Genomic DNA, 20315 nt, shown 5'->3' with positions numbered 1-20315 from the left:
TATGTGAATGTATAAATCTCAGTTTTAAAAAATGACCCTTATGACTGGTTTTGTAGTCAATGGTCACATTTGTAGATTATTTTATCACTTCCACAATGGACCAATTACGTAATGTACTTAGCTATAATGTAACACGCGTTCCTCTATTTTAAGTTCTGGGTAAAAAGCGGCACTTTATTAAAATTTTATTAAACATTTTATTAGTTTTATGCTCACCTTATATATTAAAATCAGTAGTAGGAAAAGCTGTAACGCTGTTTAACGCAAATTTCTGTACTAGCAGCATCAAACCAAATTGCAAAAATACTGCCTATTAATAAATAACAATAGATTAATAATTTATAATAGTATAAAAATAGTTCCCGAACGCTGCTGAAAACAATACCAAGATCTTTTAACAAACAGTCGCCACAGATTTTTGACTGCCTGACAAGGTCAGGTTCTTTTGTTCATTTACAGTTCCTTACAGTGATTTTTCTCGGCTATTTTAATGACAGTTTTCAGGTAGAAGGGCTAATTTAAACACTTAACCTACTCCACAAACGCTTACAGCCGCTTTAATGCTAATCTAAATGTAAATACCAGCCAGTTCTGCTGTTCTCAAACGTGGAGCAACGTCATTTTCCTATATTAAGCTCTAACAACCTGGCATATGCAGCAGAGGGCATGAACAACCAGCCAAAGCAGGATGTTTGAGGTCTGAACCCAGGCTGAACTCCGAGAACTTTCTCATTGAGTTATGCACCTGCAGCAACTCCCCTCACCGTCCGCACTGGTTAACCAACCTGTGAGTGTGGACAATGATTTTACGCACATCATCGCCGCGGGGAACGACTGCGTCTCCTCCTCCGGTGATACCCTGGAGAACGAGCCACCGCTGAAAAGACTCTCCACAGGGATGGGAAACCCCTCAAGCGCTCTAGACTACGTCTCCGAGGCACGGGATGAGAGTGAAAGAGCGGATAAGTGTAATTTGCCTGAATCAAGTCAAGCGCGGACGGATTTCTTCTCGTCTTCTGCCATGTTCTCGTATTCGGGGCAGCATGTGGTGCCCGCGCTCCCTCCACTCTCCAGTCACTACATGACACCTCACCCGGTTATCAGCGACGGGCCGTACAATGGGCTGAGCTACGCGTACTCACAGCCCTACGGACAAACTTACACAAACGCCGCCGTCTATCCTTTTGCCTCGGTGCCCGGTAAAGCTCAGGTTTACCTCTGTAACCGGGCGCTGTGGTTTAAATTTCACAGACACCAAACAGAAATGATCATTACTAAACAGGGACGGTAAGTCTGTATGGTTTTAAAAATGTGTATTCATTTCAAGTTTTTTTTTTTTTTCTATCAAGTGACTGTGAGGATGACCTTTTGTTTTTAATTTTGGATAGGCTAGTTTGTAATATTCTATTTTTATTTGTTAAATATTTTATTAATGTCAGTGTAATAGTTAATTGTAATTGTAAGCCATTAAACTGGTCATTTTTTATTTATTTTTTATTTTTTTGGAAAAGTAATTGTTCTAGTTCAATCATTGCAAGAGGATGTCCATTAGTCTATTTCAGCTATTGCAATGTGTCGTTGATTTTTTTTTTTCTTTTGCAATATTTATTTTTAATGTATTCATGTTATTTTAGGCTACTTTTGGAAATGTAATTTGTTTTTTCGGTTCGTTTTTTCTGCAGCCGGATGTTTCCGTTCCTGAGTTTCAGTGTTTCTGGTCTTGACCCGATGTGTCATTACAATATCGTTGTGGATGTGATTTTGGCGGATCCGAACCACTGGAGGTTTCAGGGCGGAAAATGGATTCCCTGCGGCAAAGCGGACACTAATGTTACGGGTAAACTAATAATCAATCGACTGCAGAAGAATTTATTATAAAGCTTTGCTCCGTTTCCCAAAGCGCAAGTAACCAAATTTATAAATACACTTTAAAAACTAAAACATTAATATACATACTCTATATCTTGTGTAATATAATGTTTATTTTCCGTTTTAATAGTTTTTACCTATTTTTTTTTTTTAAGGAAGCCGAGTGTACATGCACCCGGACTCGCCAAACACCGGCGCGCACTGGATGCGTCAGGAGATCTCTTTCGGAAAACTGAAGCTGACGAACAACAAGGGAGCTTCCAGCAACACTACTCAAGTGATTTCTAATTTCATTTTCTCTTCACATGACACATGTTAACATCCAACTGATTTCAGCTGGCACATAAAAAAATAAATAAATTTTATGCTAACATGTTACCTTAAAGTGCCATTTTTAAAAATGTATTCTGTAAAAATGTAATGTGCCATGTCTAATATATATATATACATTGCATAAAAGGGAAAAAATATATTTTATATTTATTAAAGCCCAGTATGAATTTCATCAAGTTAGTATTTGTAAGCATTTTACATTTATTCCAAAATAATAACAAAAGGCAGGAAAAATGTAAACAATATATTTTATTTGTGAACTTATGTTTAGCTATTCTTTTTAATAGTTGACTTTTAACTACACTGTAAAAAACTATTTGATGAGTCAACCTAAAATAATTTGTAACCTGGCTGCCTTAAAATTTTAAGTTCAGTCAACTCAAAAAAAGTTTATTCAACTTGAAATGTTAAATTATACTAAGTGACAACTTAGATATTTGAGTTGAATCAACTTAAAATTTTAAGGCAGCTGGGTTACTTACCCATCTGTTAAGTTTAGAAAACACAAATATCTAAGTTGTTACTTAGTACAACTTAACATTTCAAGTTGAATAAACTTATTTTAGTTGACTGAACTTAACATTTTAAGGTAGCAGGGTAACAAATTATTTTAAGCTGACTCAACAAATTGTGTTTTTTATTTTTTACAGTGTAGGCCTATTTTTGACTTTTGATCATCAGTCATCAAAGTTCGAGGGTTTGCTTGCATGGTTAATGTACTACTGAATACGTTGTTCTGATCATTTATGCTGTCTAAACCACAGAAAAGATAAGAACAAACAGGAATGTTGTCAAGATTCTTGCCCTGGAAATCCTGGTTCATTTTGGCCAACCACAAACGCCTTTTGCTCCTTTGACAGTTTTCTGCACTCTTCTACTTGATTTGTTAAAACATTTATAGTACTCCAAATGTTTTTCCTGGTCCGACCGATTAGTACAGCCCCAAACATGACAATAATTGGCCATTTTCAGCAGCAATAATCAGCAAAATATGCGAGTTTCGTTTGGTTCAGTGGCATTGTTTACGTTCAGTGCCGTCATCGATTGATAATGCGGTGTGAAAACTAACTACTTACTAGCTATTTACTCACCACAGATCTTGTTTTCAAGCCTTTTTAAGTCTTATTTTGACTTGACAAAGTGGTTATATCTAAGTGTGTGAGCTGTTTCCTTACTTTATTAAAGTAGTGGCGGCTTATAAACTGGAATTCCTACACATTACCAGAAAACAGTTTGCTTCCGCATTGAAAAATAACTTGGATGCAGTTTGTGAAGTTTCTTGAAATGGCAGTTTTTTTTTTTTATGTTGACTCTTTTTCTTTGTCTTTCAAGATGATCGTTCTGCAGTCTCTCCATAAGTATCAGCCGAGGCTGCATGTGATTGAAATAAATAAAAAGAGTGGAGATGAAGATACGAGCGATCCTGATCGAGTACAGACATTCACCTTTCCCGAAACACAGTTTATAGCTGTCACAGCTTACCAGAACACAGATGTGAGAACTAATCTGTCACTGCATACATTTACATTTACATAACAAATGTAACATGAACTGATTTAATGAATATTTTTCTTTATTTCCTCAGATAACACAACTAAAAATTGATCACAATCCATTTGCTAAAGGATTTCGGGATAATTATGATAAGTAAGTGCATTTCAATGCAAATTAATGCACTGATAATTATTTCTCTTGCAGGTTTTCAGATTTGAATTTTAATTTTGACTCAACTGCAGAAATTAACATGATGTATTTTTATTAATGTAATAATAAAATTAACTAATAACTTTATTTTTTTACAATTTTCTAACATCTTAAAGCATTTTATTGTGGTACTTTATATTAAAATGTACATGTTACACATCTATACGCAGATTTCACACATAAATCGGTACATATGCATGCTTAGTGAATGAGACCCACTGTCACTAACATGGACATACTAATGTAAATTTTAACCTAATTTCCTCCTGGTTTGTTTCTCTACGTCTCCAGAAGTTACGGTGGCTCTGACACCGACAGATTGACCCCTACACCCTCTGGCTCTCCACACTCTCAGTCGCTGCCTGGCTCGTGGTACGCAATGACAAGCTCCTTATTTCAGGAGCAGTTTGTCAACAGTTACACAAAGTCCTGTTTTCCAGCTCTTACCTCTGACCCTGGCACTGCTGACCGAACACTCACGTTTACTAGTCTTGCGACCTCAAACCAATCCCAAGAGGGCAGCACAACCTCCGGGCAGCGCTGGTTTGTGTCTTCCACCTCTGCTCCATCATACGAAACCGATATTAACACAGCAGCTCTGCTCTCTTACGCCACACCAGGAGTGAAAGATCTGCCTTTTACTAGTGGTACTAGTAACAGTTTGGATTACTACAGCAGTGCCGCTGGATTGGATTCACGGGGTTCGCTGGAGAACAGCAGTAAGGGCATCTCAAATCCACCTGGTTGGATTCTGGATACGACTCTTGAAAGATCAACACAGTTGAATTACATGCATGAGGCGGATGGAGATATGTTGGAAATAGACGGATCAGCTCTTGGAGTTTCTGAGGAGCTGGAAGGTAAAGATGCCATGGATTCGACATGGACCAAAACTCAGTCTTCCATTAAATCTGTCAATTCCAGTGATTTAAGCATTTTGGAAGAGGCTCAACTTAAAAATCCATCTATCAGTCCAGTTTCAGATGTTGCAAAAGACATGCAGGTCCTGCCAAACAAGGCTAAAGATGGAATTAAAGAATCTGACTTATTTTATTTCGAAAATACAACGTAAACACGCCTAGGCTGGGTGTGCAATTAAATGTTAATATAGAAGTAACATTATGATGATTATTTATGTATAAAGCATTTTTTTTCATGTTGCACTGCACTATTGAAGAGGAATGAGAACTAACGTCTTCAACTTTCTAAACTTGATGTATTTGGCAGTTGTACATAGCTGTATTCTTTTTAAATTATTATATTATAATTATTTGTGATGGTGGTAATATGAAAAAAAAAAAAAGACAAACATGTCAGTGTTTGTTACAACAGCCCCAATATAATTAATCTCGATAAATTATTATTAGCCTAAAATCAGAATTCTGTTTAATATGGAAATGTATTGATTGTGATCCATCAAAACAGTATCTTTAAAAAAAAGGTATTTTTTGGATTAGATGCTTATTGTGAAACATCCACTTTATTTTTGCCGTTTAGGCGTGGCCATTTGTAAATTTTATGGGTCTGGCTTTCGGTCACATCTTTGTTCAGCTATTTTCAGCTGTACAAAACAGCTTGTTTTGCTGATTGATGTTGCAAATTGGTGTGTCTTACCATATTATTTTAATGTATTATCTTAATTTTGAACACACAGGTTTGCAGTGCAAACAGTTTTACCGTTTCAGTTTCTTCTTGAAACAGTTTATTCTCATTATTTACCTATAGCAGCTAATGAACAGGAAGTCTCACCCTTAGGGTTACTTCTGCGTTGAAGAATCCAACGTTTTTTCAATTTTGAAGTGAGAGACTTCCTGCTCATCATTTGCAATAACAATCCAGGAAATAACTCGAAGAATAACAACGTGTATTAAATAGTAGACTGTTTGCGCTACAAACCAGTGTGTTCATAATTCAGATAAAAAACATGGTTAAAAAACATGGTAAGAAACAAAAAACAGCTAAAAATAGAGGGTTTGCACTTACGGCACAATTTGGTCAGCTACCCAGATACGTGGCCATATTGGTACTACTCGGATGTAAACAACAGCATGGATTGCACGGTACATGTGCTACTGAATACATTGTTCTACTAATTGATGCTGTCTAAACCATGGAAAAAACACGTGGAGGCTGCTGAATCATATAGAGAAGGACTTAGTAAGCAGGAAAGGACACAACATTTTGACAATTTAAAGTTAATAGGTGGTAAAGGTACATACGAGCAGTATTAATTAAGATATTAGCTTAATATTTCACCTACCTGCCTGAAAATGATAATAACCTACATTAATGTTGCCAAAATTCTTGCCCTGGAAATCCTGTTTCAGTTTGGCCAACAACAAATGCATTTGTTCCTCAGACAGTTTTTTGTCTCCTTGATTTGTTATAACTTTTGGCAGTCTATGTACTCGATATGTTTTTCCCGGTCCGACCGATTAGTACAGCCCAAAACATGACACAAAAATTCTAAAGTCGAAAGATCCGGGAAAGATCTGTGTGCAGTAAACGTAATACTGTTTGCACTACAAACTGGTGTGTTCATAATTAAGATAATACATTAAAATAACATGGTAAGAAACACCAAATTGCAATATCAAGCAGAAAAACTAGCTGTTTTTTACAGCTAAAAATAGCTGCCACTGATGAAACCAGAAGCCTGATCACCAACATTTACAAATGACCGCGCCCGTTCTTAAGAGAAAAATGGCATATAAAATGGATAGAATATGTTAATGTGAAATTATGACATTCTGCTGGTGTCAGAATGTTTGTTGTAAAGCCTATAACACTGTCAGATGCTGAGTATATAAATAAATCTCCTACAAATCATTGTAACTTTAATTACTGTTGCTTATTTATTAACCTGGTAGTATTTGAATTAGCCTACAAGATTGTGGGTTGGTGTGAGTGTATTGAAATACTTTACAACACTGACACCTAGCTGCGAATACAAAGTCGTACTGTCGAAAGATGTCTATATAGGCAGTTCACCAGGTTTTGGAACACCGGTTGTGTGTCCTTGACCTGGAAGGAGGAAATAATAGTTTAATTCTCCCATAAGCAATAGGATTAAACACGGAAGCAGAATCTATAACTAAATACCACTACAAAGTCTCTTAGTGTACATTACAGTGAAAGGATCAAGAGAAGAATGAAGCTCCTTCAGCAGCTGTTGAACCAGAAATAACCAGAGACCACCTTCACAAAGCAACCCTGCCGGTCAAAGCATATATTAGTATTTTTGACGCATTTCCTACATAGATAAATACATACATAATAAAAAAGAATACAAATAGTTAGCTCAAAATTATTTTCTCACCCTCAAGTTTATTTTACATTGCACGCTTGGTGTAGAAAATGCCACTGGTTTTTGCTTTTGTCTGCTTTGTTCTGTAAAGATCATGTTCCATGAAGATATTTTGTAAATTTCCTACCGTAAATATGTGACCCTGGACCACAAAACCAGTCTTAAGTCGCTAGGGTTTATTTGTAGCAATAGCCAAAAATACATTGTATGGGTCAAAATTATTGATTTTTCTTTTATGGCAAAAATCATTAGGATATTAAGTAAAGATCATGTTCCATTAAGATATTTTGTAAAATTCCTACTGTAAATGTATGAAAACTTAATTTTTGATTGGTAATATACATTGTTAAGAACATTATTTGAAGAACTTTAAAGGTGATTTTCTCAATATTTTCACAGTATCCTAACAAACCATACATCAATGAAAAGCTTATTTATTCAGCTTTCATATGATGTATAAATCTCAGTTTTGAAAAAACGACCCTTATGACTGGTTTTGTGATCCAGGGTCGCATATATCAAATCGTAATATGCATTGCTCAGAACTTCATTTGGACAACTTAAAAGGCAATTTTCTCAATATTTAGATTTTTTTGCACCATCAGATTTCAGTTTTTTAAATAGCTGTATCTCGGCCAAATATTGTCCTATCATAACAAAGCTTATTATTCAATTTTTAGATGATGTATAAATCTCAATTTCAAAAAATTGACCCTTATTACTAGTTTTGTGGTCCAGGGTCACATATAATATATAATTTATAAAATGGACACAAGGTGGCGGCAAAGGAACTGTTTGTTGGCTACTCAGCTGTTGAAATACAGCAGTAAAGCATCATGTGCACTGTACAGTATGCCTTTGATAGTAGAAGCTTATGTGAAAGCGGGTTTGTAGAAAAAGTACATCATTTGTCTTACATATGAAGGGATGAACATTCCTCTAGTTTTAGGGTTAAATAACGTAGAAATATCACTGAAAGCTGTGCATGTTCACTTTTTACATTTAATCGTCTATAACCAGGCAGTGTTAAAAACTCGTTTATTTCTAAATCATTTTGTTCATGATGGCTATTCTGGTATAGATCTATCTTGTAAATATAAATCCATTTTGGCACGTACCCTAGTGTGCCACTGAACATTTCCACTGTTACTGGCCAGGAAAAATAGATACAGTTGATGTTGTGACAGCATGTCCAATAGTAGTCATGTATTCTGATACTGAAATCTTTGTTTAGGGTACTTAATGCATACAATTATTTAAATATATATTTTATATAATATATATATTTTTAATATATATATATATATATATATTAAATATATATTTTTTGATATATATTTTTTATTTAAAATACGTATTTTTTGAAAAAAAAAAACAAACAAAAAAAACAACACTGCAAGAGAAAATACACACGGTTTACTTAAAAAAGTATAGTTAGTGAAACATCCCATGTGACAACCAGCCCCAGTGTCTCATTGAATTCTACAGAGCCTAGCTACTATTTCCAAACAATAAAAAGTGAATATATTTAAGAAATCTGTTTCACTGAAGGGCTGTTTAAAACATTTTTTGACTAAATCCAGTTTATTTAGACGTTAAACCCAAAGAATTTTTGTTGTTATCAATTCTCATAGCGCAATAACATTTAACATTTAGTATTTACTGTGATTCATACAGATGTTGGTTGTTGCTGCAGTTTCTCTGCTGTTGTGTCTTCTGTTGTTTTCTCTTTTTGTCAGCAGGTATGGAAGCAGATTATCTGTTTTTGTTCTTTCTCTCTCTTTCTATCCTCCTCTTTTTTCTCTCTCTCTCTCCCCCTCCTCTGTTGACTTCTCCCCATTTTTTTTTTTTTTTTTTTTTTTTGTTTCCTTCTTTCTTTTTTTTTAATGTTATGCTTTAATGTTGATTTTTTATTATTATTATTATTTTTATTTTTTTTTCTCTTCTGTTTTCTCTGTCCCCCGGTCTTGTCTGTCACAGTATGGTTAAATAAAAAGGTATATAAAATCAAATTAATTAATTAAATTAAATAATAAAAAAAAAAAAAAAAAAAGGCTGTGAATGATGATAGCATAGCTACACATACACACTGTCATGTGTTATCTGTGCTACTGACAGGCCGGGTTAAAAAAAAAAAAAAAAAAAAAAAAAAAAATCACATTTCGTCAACCGAAGCCTCAAGTATCCTTGTGTCTCTAGAGGGTTTCATCCATTTATCTTACACGTCCCGGTGGTTTCTGTTAACTCACGTGCTGCCGGTCGCAGCTGCGTCACGCGAGCGCGAATGACACGCTGAAGGAGCGCACGCACGGACGCGCGCACGAGTGAAGAAAGAGCGAAAAAACCAACGGTTACTACATCGCTGCCGAACCCGCATCAACATACATGACATTGTCTGTACGTTCCTAACAGTATCTTAGAGAAGATTTTCCACAGACAAACAGAGACGGTATAAGCCAAAATATCAGGGATGGATGTGAAAGACCAAGGAGCGCAGATGGAGCCGCTGCTTCCTGCGGTAAGAACCTGTTTCATCTTTCATGTGGGATCCGTCAGTGGATGAACAATGGCATGATGCTGTTGTGTGTTGCGGAAAATGGGGTTCGGTGGTTCGAGCCGCATTGGGTTGGAGCCTATTATGGCTATCATTAACCCACTACCATTGGAAGACAGTGTGTTTTAATTATTCATGGCACCTTTAATACAGGCTCATTTACTGCGAAAATGGCTTCACGTTACATGGAAACGCCGTTTGTAGTGTGACCAGGTTCACACCGGCTTGCGTGGATTATGCATTTAATTATACACGTTTAGTAGTGTATAACGACATACAGTATGGGTTTGAGATGCATAAATGTGCGTTCAGCATTCTCATGAGTTGCCTTCATCAAATTTCCCCTCAATGTGATGAGGCCTTCACTTGACATTTGATTTCACCTGTTCACCTAATTTACTATGCTTACATTTATTGCCATGAGTAGGGTTAGGGAGGTCATATATAAAAGTTTAAAAGGATAGTTCCAACATAGCGTTACTGGAAAAATGAGCCTTTACCTACATTTTTAAAAAAAAACTCCAAACAAGTAAAGGGGTAGTTCATCAAATTCTGTCATTTTTTACTCAGCCTCATGTTATTTCAAACCCGTAAGACCTTTGTTCATCTTCAGAACACAAATTAAGACATTTTTCCGATGAAATCTGAGAGCTTTTCAAAAATCAAGAAAACAAAAATAATGACTTTATTCAACACGCGTCTCGGTACGCTCGTGAACGCTTGGCGGAGACTGACAGAAGAAATTGTTGAATAAAGTCATTGTTTTTGTGTTCTTTACTCACAAAAAGTATTCTCATAGCTTCAAAAAATTACAGTTACTGATATCAAATAGTCTATTTTAATGACTTCCTTACTAGCTTTCTGGACTGTTTGAATGTTTCAGTTGGATTGCTGTCTATCCAGGGTCAGAAAGCTCTCGGATTTCTTTAAAAATGTCTTAATTTGTGTTCCGGAGATGAACGAAGGTTTTACGTGTTTGGAACAACATGAGGGTGAGTAATTAATGAGAGAATTTTCATTTTTGGGCGAACTATTCCTTTAAAACGTTTAGTCATTTTCACACGATTACAGGGCAGGTTATCGATTAACAAATATTTTTTTAATTAATTTTTATAACTATTTGTGTAGGTCAAAACACTTTTAATTTATTTGTATACTAATACATTTTGATGTTTGCATCTCATATCCAGGTCCATATGTATGACTGTAATTTTGTAAACTTGCTCGGTAGCTCACCCGGTATGGTATTGAATTTGCAATGCAAAGTGCTCAGATACGAGTCTGTGAAAACACAAATCATGATAAAAGAGCTTAAAGACTTGTATAGGGCCCTATGAAATAATTTTTATTTTTTTCAAATTCTGTTTTTTCAGTTTTTTTTTCTGTTTTAATTGTTCTAGACATTGCTTTGATGGTTAAATGACAAAATATTAATCAACAAGCATGTCTGATTACCTGAAATCATAAAAATGTACACAATTTAACAGCGTTTTATTAAAGGTTTAACAAAAATGACATTTTACGTCCCCATGAAAAATATGCTTTGTTTTTTTTTTTTTTCTCAAATTCAGTTTAGCAAATTCTGTGTTATCCATGAATACACTGGATTCCATTTTAATGGTGTCATTACATTTTAATAATAAAAAGCATATGTAATTAATTGATTTTATAAAGAATTTATTTATTTTATGTTGTGTGTTTACAGCTGTTGTGTATTTTTCTGGTAAATATTCCTTAAAAATAATGTTGTAATAATAATTTTAATTGTATTTGAGGTACTATCATTATTCATTACATTAAGTAATATATTTCTGTCATAGTTTCTTTAAGTTAAACCAAACTTTTATTTTGACTGTTTACTGTGAAGACCTTTTCTGTTTGTATATGATATGATGATAGTTTTTCTCAAAAGAGCAGTTCTAGAGATTATGTTCATGTGTTCATGTATTAAGGCGGCAGAGGTTGAAAACACTGCCAGCATCACATGCTTCAGTATGTGTGTAGTAAACTAAACCGTGCGTCTGCGCCATTCATTCACACAGAGACACGCAGAACATGCCGGTTCCTATTTAAATAGTATTTATGTGGCTTAAAATTCACAGACACTAGTCTATATCATGTTTTGATTTAAATGTGCTGACCTGCTTTTCATGTATCCATCGTAAATTGGGCAAATTCCGTGACATTCTGCGTATACATTACATTCTATTTTTATGACTAGATTCTGTGATTCCGTCCGCGTTTTCCGCATCGTGGAAATCATAGGACCCTACTTGTAGAAGCGAGCTAAAATGGCATGGTTGATTTTTTCCATAATAATAATAATACATTTGTTAACATTGCCGATTAGATGCAATAGAACATCAAACTTTTAGCACCACTCAATAGACATTTAATTTCCAGCCTGCTACGAGGGTCCAGAATTGTTTGAATATTAATCATCAGAACTTTAAGGGTCATGTGGTTTACAGCCCAAACACCTGGATTAATCGCAGCATATTTCATGGCTTTCATAATCTGTTGATTAAGTGACCCCAAAATAAGCAGCGCACTCTAGCCTCTTACTGTAATTGCTCTTCATCCATGTAAAAAGAAAAAAAATTGATTGGATCAACCCAAAAAAGCATCAGCCATCTTACCATGGGCTTAGAGCCAGGGTCTCTGCTCCTTCATCACTGACAATTCGGTGCTGGAGTTGAGAAGACTTGGCCCACATCCTATTGATTCTGCCATCCGTTCAGTCTTGAGCAAAGACACACACACACTCACTCGGCTCCTCAGAACATATTCACAGCTATACACACTGTGTTTGTGGTTGCATTCCTGTCTAATCCCATAAACGTGCACGTTTCAAGGGTTTCCAGATGTTGCTAAGAACTGTGTGCTCTTACAGATTCCTTAAGTACAGTTTGTGGAACTGCAGCAGTGAGGCTTTATTAGCCACTTTGACCATCTGAACTTTATCCATGTATTAAATGCATAAAAAACAGGCTTTCAGTACAGCGTAGTGCAAGACAAAAAGCAGATGCTGACCTCGGAAATACACCAAGAGAGTAGTAGCGTTGAGGAATGTATTGAAAGTTTCCATTCACATTACAGGCCAAAATCATGACCAGGTTGTTCATAATATGGATAACAATTTTTATGAAGTTTTCAGCCTCTGCCGCCTCAATATACGAGTACATGAATGCACAAACATAACCTCTAGAACTTCATGAGAATTTTACTGTTTGTTTTGAGAAATACTATCTTCATATCATATACAAATAGAAACTTAAATGTCTTCACAGCAACTCATCAAAATAAAAGTTTGGTTTAACTTAAAGAAACAGAGACAAAAATATTACTAAATTTAAGGATAATACTACTACTTATAATAAAATTATTGTTTAACGTTATTTTGTTTAAAGAATATTTACCAGAAAAAATGTTTACCAGTATTTATTTACCAGAAAAATGTAAAAACACAGTATTTCTGAAAAATACTATATATTTTTAATTAATTCAATTAATTAGAGATGCTTTTGAATCTGAATTTGGTAAAAATAAAACTGAATTTGAGGGAAAAAAAATATTTCACAGGGCTTTAAATGTAGTTTTAGTTAAACTTGTAGTAATTTGATGTTAAATTATATAAGTTTCATGATTTCAATGTTTTTTGTTTAATGTTCTGTTTAGTATTTCTGAAAAAAGTTATTAACGCAATTAATTAGAGTTGCTTTTGATTATTAAAATTTAATGAATCATTAAAATATAATCCAGAAAATTAATGGAAAACACAGAATTTGGTACAAAATAGAACTGAATTTGAGAAAAAAAAATTCATAGGGCCTTAAAAAATTAGTTCTTGTTAAACTTTTCATACATTGCTGATAAATTGTGTAAAGAGTCTAGAAACATTAGTTTAGAAAAATGACAACAGAAAAAAAATCAGAATGCAGAAAAATTAAAAATTAAAACTTAAAACATTATTTTTTGAGGAATATTTACCAGAATTTATTTACCAGAAACATGTAAAAACACAGTATTTCTGAAAAAAGGAACTAAATAAAATAAAATTAAATTTTATAATTAAATTAATAATTTTATTAACTCAATTAATTAGAGATGCTTTAAATTAATTAATGCTTTTTAATTTTAATTTTAAATTTAATGAAGCATTAAAATGTAATCTAGAAAATTAATGGAAAACAGAATTTGGAATCAGAAAAATGGGAATTTGGAAAAAAATAAAACAGATTTCATAGAGCCCTAGTTAAACGTACATTTTTTCTTTTTTCCCCCCTGAGATTTTATTTGGCATAAAGGTTGGAAAACTGAACAACAAGTTGAAATGGTTGCAAAATGCTGCTTAAATATACAATTTTAAAAATAAGAATGTGATTCTTGTGATCTTTTGGTTGAGCTGAGGGACAGATTGAACACATCGTCACTGGCAGAGATCCAGCGGTCGGTTGAATTGTTTCTGGTGCGCCGGTTGAATCCACTGGGCTGGTACATTTCAGTGTAGCTCTCAGTGTGAGCTGAACCGATGCCAGTGATCTGAGTCCCAGAGGGCCTTTTCTGACCATCATAAGTCACTGCCCGCTTAGCTGCAGCTGGTGCCCTGAATGCTGATGTGTGTGTGCAAAGCAGGTCAAAGAAGAGTGAATAATCTTTGTCTATCTGCCTTAACACAGAAATGAGTACATATTTTTTATTCCTAAATTTGTACTGTTCCTTCTTCATCTGATCTTCAGAATCATGTGTTCAGTGTTTAATCTTTCAAGACCTCATTAAATCCAAATGAGAGTTTTGTGGCTTTTAGTGCATGCTGGTTAACATTGAGGCCATTTATATTTTAGTAAAACTTGACAAATTTATCCTTCTACGAATATACACTACATTTGCTCTCTTTTGAGAGCTAAAATATGGATGTGGTTATCTATATAGCAATATCACACGAGTAGACGTGAGATATGGCTGTATATCGGCACGGCTGTGATTCAGCCGTAGGCACGAGGGCGCAGGCCGTGTGCTGTAGGTAATAACAGCATGCCAATATCAGAAAAATTTGACACTGCAAAATTTCAAATGCATCAATAATTTTATACAATTATTGTTTTAAATACTTTTTATACATACAAATAAGAGATATTGTGAAAAATGCAATGGTACTTTTTTAAAGATTAATTTTCGGTTCCTGGAGGGCCGGTGTCCCTGAAGAGTTTAGCTCCAGCCCTAATCAAACACACCTGAACCAGCTAATCAAGGTCTTACTAGGTATACTTGAAACTTCCAGGCAGGTGTGTTGAGGAAAGTTGGAGGTAAACTCTGCAGGACACTGGCCCTCCAGGAACAAGTTTGGAGACCCTTGGTGTAGATGGACAGGAAGCAAAGTGGGAGAGAAAGAAGGGGGTAGGATCAGAAAAGGTCCAAGAGCCAGGATTCAAACTGGGGTCACCCACAGCACAATGACGCTATATGTCACCGCGCTAACCACAAAGCTATTGGCGTTGACTGTGTGATGGTACTTTTAAGTATGAAAGCAAACCACCAGTATGTGGCGGCAAAAGACTGTTTTAATGAGTGAGTCGTTTGGTCTTTATGAAGGGGTTTCGGAATCATTCAAAAACGTGGATTCATTAACAAAACACCGCTGTGTTGCTCTGAGACATGCAGAAGTTCTGCTGTGGCTTTGATTGGAACTATTTTCTGCAACAAAATTGAGCAAAATTATTGAACTACTATTGTATAAAATCAGTGTCACATTGCAGTCATGTTGAGATTTGGGGAATGATATTGGTCATGGGCAATGTTGCGTATCTAAATCATATTATAAATATATATTTTTTCTACCACTTGCATATATAACTTTCTGTGAGTGCTCTTGTGCTCATTTGTTTTGATTTCTGCACGAGTCTCTTTCACATACTCATTTTAAGCTGTGCAAGCTTTGTCTGTCACGACATAAATACATTATCAGGCGCCAAAACTGAGGTGCATAAACTCAGAAAGGTATCACAAGTATAACAAGGTGGGGGAAAATTCCAGTAAAGTACAAAAAATTATTAAAGTCTGTAGGTTTAAATCCAATGTAATTATATTAACTAACATTTTCAGGAAAAAATAAACTTCTCTATGGGGCAAAATGATTAACACAACATTAGGATTAAAGGTTTTTTCAAATGTTTCATATGCATATTCTTTAAAAAAAAACACTGCATGAAGGTTGTACAAGTCTGAGGTCTTTCTGACTGTAATGATGTGTGTCGTGTAAATATTCAGTGATGGTGCGAGTGATTTTATTGCCTTTCTGCTCCTCTGCAGGTTCAGAGTCCTGCTAGTGATAACGGGGTGAGTCCCAGTTTTTCATTTCCTCTATTATGCGTTTCACAGCATGCACACAATGCAGTGGACTTTGGATTTAATTACTGTTTTGTTTGCAAGAGTGAGTGACTGTCTGGTTTTCATGAATCCAAATGATGCGATTCATTGTGACTGATTGTCATTCAATTTTTAATGTCTCCGTGTGAGACTGATGGCGCTTGACTGGATGTTTGTAGGCACGCAGTGAAGCTTGTCACTAACTGTTAATTCAAATCTCCATCCACAAGCTTTTGGTCACGAGGAGAGATATTGAGATGTTTTAAGCACCAATCTTTGTTTAGTCTAGAGCGGCCGTGAGTCTAAAGAGAGAGAGAGAGGACAGCTTGTAGTGTTGGTCGTATAGTGAACTGGAGAAGAGCCAGTGTGAGCAGACGGCGTGACCGGGGGAAGCATGCTGCTCTGGAGGACAGAGAGCTCTGAGACCTGTAGGGAACCTCAGCCTGCTACATGTCTCTATAAGCAGAGATTTATAGGACTGCATGCGTGATTCATCACTTTAATAACCAAACACACCCTGCTTAAAAGCCCAAAGTGCTCGTGGGAATGTCAGCATCCAAGTGCTGGTTTGTCAAATGATGTGCCTGAGAGGTTTGCTGGAAGTGTGGATTCTCATGAACGTGTAAGCTGTCGAAAATGAATGTAAATATGATTAGACGTGTTGATCATGGATATATAGTATTCACCCAAAAATGGAAATTCTGTCATTAATTACTTACCGTCATGTCGTTCCAAATCCGTAAGACCTTCAACCATCTTCATTCATCTTCATTCATTCATTCAAAAAAAAAAAAGAGAATGTTTTGAACATTAACTTGTGTGTGAAAGAGAACTTAGTTTAGTACTCACATGCCCTGTGACAGCCACTTTCTGTGCATGTGCTTTGGATGTGTGCACTCAGAAAAACGTATTTCAGAAGTTTAAACTGATATGGCTTTAAAACACACGTTTTCAGCGCGATAGACATGATAATCAAAACCAAACAGATGTATTTTTTTGACAGAGTGTCTGAGTTACGAGCTGTAAAGGCACAGCTTTATTCTGGAAAAGGGAGCAGAGAGAAGCAGCTCATTTGCATTTAAAGGGAAATGCACGAAAAAAGCCTGTTTCTGCTTCCAGTCAAAATAAGCATTTTCAAAATGATACATGGTCTGTGGATCTATCTATCTGTCTATCTATCTATCTATCTATCTATCTATCTATCTATCTATCTATCTATCTGTCTGTCTGTCTGTCTGTCTGTCTGTCTGTCTATCTATCTATCTATCTATCTATCTATCTATCTGTCTGTCGGTCTGTCTGTCTGTTGGTCTATCTATTAGTGTTGTCACGATACTGGAATTTCTAACTTCGATACGATACCTTGAAAAATATCGATATTCGATTCCATTTTCGATACCACAAAAACTGCCACAATATTAAGGGGGTACTTTTTTTTTTCATTTAAAGATAAATATAACAAATCTAGAACATGACAATGAGGTATATTTTACATGAACAAAAATGTTTTGAGGTACTACACTGCTACAGCCCTGTTCAGCTTCTTAGCGTCATTTGAGTTTGCTTCATACTTTCTTTGCTGTTCAAATACAGCTGGTAGTGTAGGTTGTGAGCGTGTTGTTTTTGTTGCAGGTCGAGTCTTATCTTCTTTCTGGTGCCAAACTTTAATAAACTTTTTTTTTTTTTTTTTTTTTTTTTTAGACCACATTTTTAAAATGAACTGAACTATCTAACTAATCTTAGAACTTAAGCTAATGGTAATAGATATTTGTTAACATTAGTTGACATGAATAAACAATGAAAAATACTTCAAAAACATTTATTAATCTTAGTTATTAGTCTTAAAAGTTAATTTAAACTAACATTTACTAATACATGAACTAATTAAAATCCAAAGTTCTATCTGTTAATATTTTTTCATTGGACCAGAGCTAACATGATCCGTTGTCTTTTTATTACCTACCGTTATCAAAGATTAAAATATACTGTAACTAATGCATTGCTCATCGTTCATAAATGCTGGTTAATACATTCAAATTATTTGATGAACAGATTTTAATGCCGGACTCACATATAACCACCGATCCACGCATGCAAACGTGCTATGGGATTATTTTTGTGCCAATAAGAATGAACGTAACTTTATAAAACTGAACGTAACTTTCCAAGAAACGATCAAAAATATGCCACTGCAAAAGAAGAAAAACACAATGAAAATGAAAAAATGAACTCAGTCGCACAAAATTAACATGCTCTTCAAATATGCTTCATTCTTTGTTAATGATTTTCAAAGAATCGTTTTCGCGAATCATGGATTCTGAATGCGTTGCCACAGCTTTCGCTTACGCTTCGCAAATTTTCGTTTGCTGTTTTGGCACAAACCTCTCGTGGGGGCGGGCTTTACAGCGATCTACTCTGATTGGCTTATGAGCTTTTGACGGACAGTTGCTCTCTGACCTGGAAGCACGGACGGTGACGTCAGTGGCGTGCATATTGGAAAGTTGTTGCGGTGTGCAATACGTTGCGCTTTGTTTATATTAAGTATTAATGTTATTAGTATTTCACCTACGGTCGTCTCTTAGTTTCTAAAGATGAGCTCCCAGAAGAGACACGGAGCAGCATCATCTTCCACCTCAGCTTGTCCCTCAGGGCAGCTTGAAGTAAGTTCGTGTTCTAAAGTAACGTTAATCAATAACATCGATAAAAGTTTTATTCATGTACAGTGTGCAACAGTTCTGATAGTTTCTATAAACAAAGCACGACGTATTGCACACCGCAACAACTTTCCAATATGCGCGCCACTGACGTCACCGTCTGTGCTTCCAGATCAGAGGGCAACTGTCCATCAAAAGCTCATTAGCCAATCAGAGTAGATCGCTGTTAAGCCCGCCCCCACGAGAGGTTTGTGCCAAAACAGCAAACGAAAATTTGCGAAGCGTAAGCGAAAGCTGTGGCAACGCATTCAGAATCCATGATTCGCGAAAACGATTCTTTGAAAATCATTAACAAAGAATGAAGCATATTTGAAGAGCATGTTAAATTTGTGCGACTGAGATCATTTTTTCATTTTCATTGTGTTTTTCTTCTTTTGCAGTGGCATATTTTTGATCGTTTCTTGGAAAGTTACGTTCAGTTTTATAAAGTTACGTTCATTCTTATTGGCACAAAAATAATCCCATAACGTGCGTGCATCACATGCGAAAACAATGCTCAGTTGCTCACTGGATCGACATCAAGACAAATTGCAGAATTTAAGTAATTATTTTTTGAATAAAGTTAAATAAGCACAAGTTGATTTATATTAAATGTAAACAGAGCTACAGCAAGCGATTTTTAGTGTTATAAATCCGTTGTCCTTTGAAACTTCTGCGTCTTCATTGAGAGTGCGGGTCATGGTTGCTTAGCAACGGCAGACGCCACGGAAACGCAAGCTACAGAGCGCTTTGGAAAAGAGGAAAAAGTCGGTGCGCCTAGCGTTTTACGCGCGTTTTGTAGGCGCGATATGTGAACGGCCCCTTATGCTATTTAACCAGAGCGAATGAGACGAGACAGACACTGCGGTCACGTTTGGTGTTTGTCAACGCGCCTTTGGAGAGAAATGAAAGTGACAGCTCCGCTAGTATCGGTATATCGATACTTCAGGAAATTAGTATTGGTACCGTTCAGATATTTCAGTATCGATATTTATCGAAATATCGATATTTTTGACAACACTACTATCTATCTATCTATTTATCTATCTATCTATCTATCTATCTATCTATCTATCTATCTATCTATCTGTCCATCTATCTATCTGTCTGTCTGTCTGTATGTTGGTCTATCTATCTATCTATCTATCTATCATCTATCTTTCTGTCTGTATGTTGGTCTATCTATCTATCTATCTATCTATCTATCTATCTATCTATCTATCTATCTATCATCTATCTTTCTGTCTGTATGTTGGTCTATCTATCTATCTGTCTGTCATCTATCTACCATCTGTCTGTCTGTATGTTGGTCTATCTATCTATCTATCTATCTATCTATCTATCTATCTATCTATCTGTCTGTCTGTATGTTGGTCTATCTATCTATCTATCTATCTGTCTATCTATCTATCTTCTGTCTGTCTGTCTGTCTATCTATCTATCTATCTGTCTGTATGTTGGTCTATCTATCTATCTATCTATCTATCTA

At 35.5% G+C, this 20315-nt stretch overlaps 2 protein-coding genes across 5 annotated transcripts in view; both read left to right on the top strand.

The window, feature by feature from the left end:
- The first annotated feature begins 739 nt into the window (after positions 1-739).
- On the top strand, positions 740-5140 carry tbr1a (T-box brain transcription factor 1a). Its single transcript, XM_051122435.1, has 6 exons — positions 740-1287; positions 1683-1837; positions 2025-2146; positions 3535-3696; positions 3788-3849; positions 4198-5140. The coding sequence occupies exons 1-6, from the start codon at positions 740-742 to the stop codon at positions 4976-4978; spliced, it is 1830 nt and encodes a 609-aa protein (XP_050978392.1). The 3' UTR covers positions 4979-5140.
- A 4328-nt stretch (positions 5141-9468) lies between these two features.
- The window catches only part of slc4a10a (solute carrier family 4 member 10a), a 57566-nt gene continuing 46719 nt past the window's right edge, over positions 9469-20315 (top strand). Inside the window, exons 1-2 of one of the 4 annotated variants that reach the window (XM_051122426.1) lie at positions 9469-9731; positions 16077-16103. In XM_051122426.1, coding sequence (XP_050978383.1) covers positions 9684-9731; positions 16077-16103 — 75 coding nt within the window. In that variant the 5' untranslated portion in view covers positions 9469-9683. The remainder of the gene's footprint in view (positions 9732-16076; positions 16104-20315) is intronic. The other 3 variants (XM_051122423.1, XM_051122422.1, XM_051122425.1) reach the window with 3 other exon arrangements.

The sequence above is a fragment of the Labeo rohita genome, chromosome 11, assembly GCF_022985175.1.
Source record: "Labeo rohita strain BAU-BD-2019 chromosome 11, IGBB_LRoh.1.0, whole genome shotgun sequence".
NCBI lineage: Eukaryota > Metazoa > Chordata > Actinopteri > Cypriniformes > Cyprinidae > Labeo > Labeo rohita.
The sequence above is the reverse complement of the archived record's forward strand: the minus strand, read 5'-3'. Positions and strand labels throughout refer to the sequence as shown.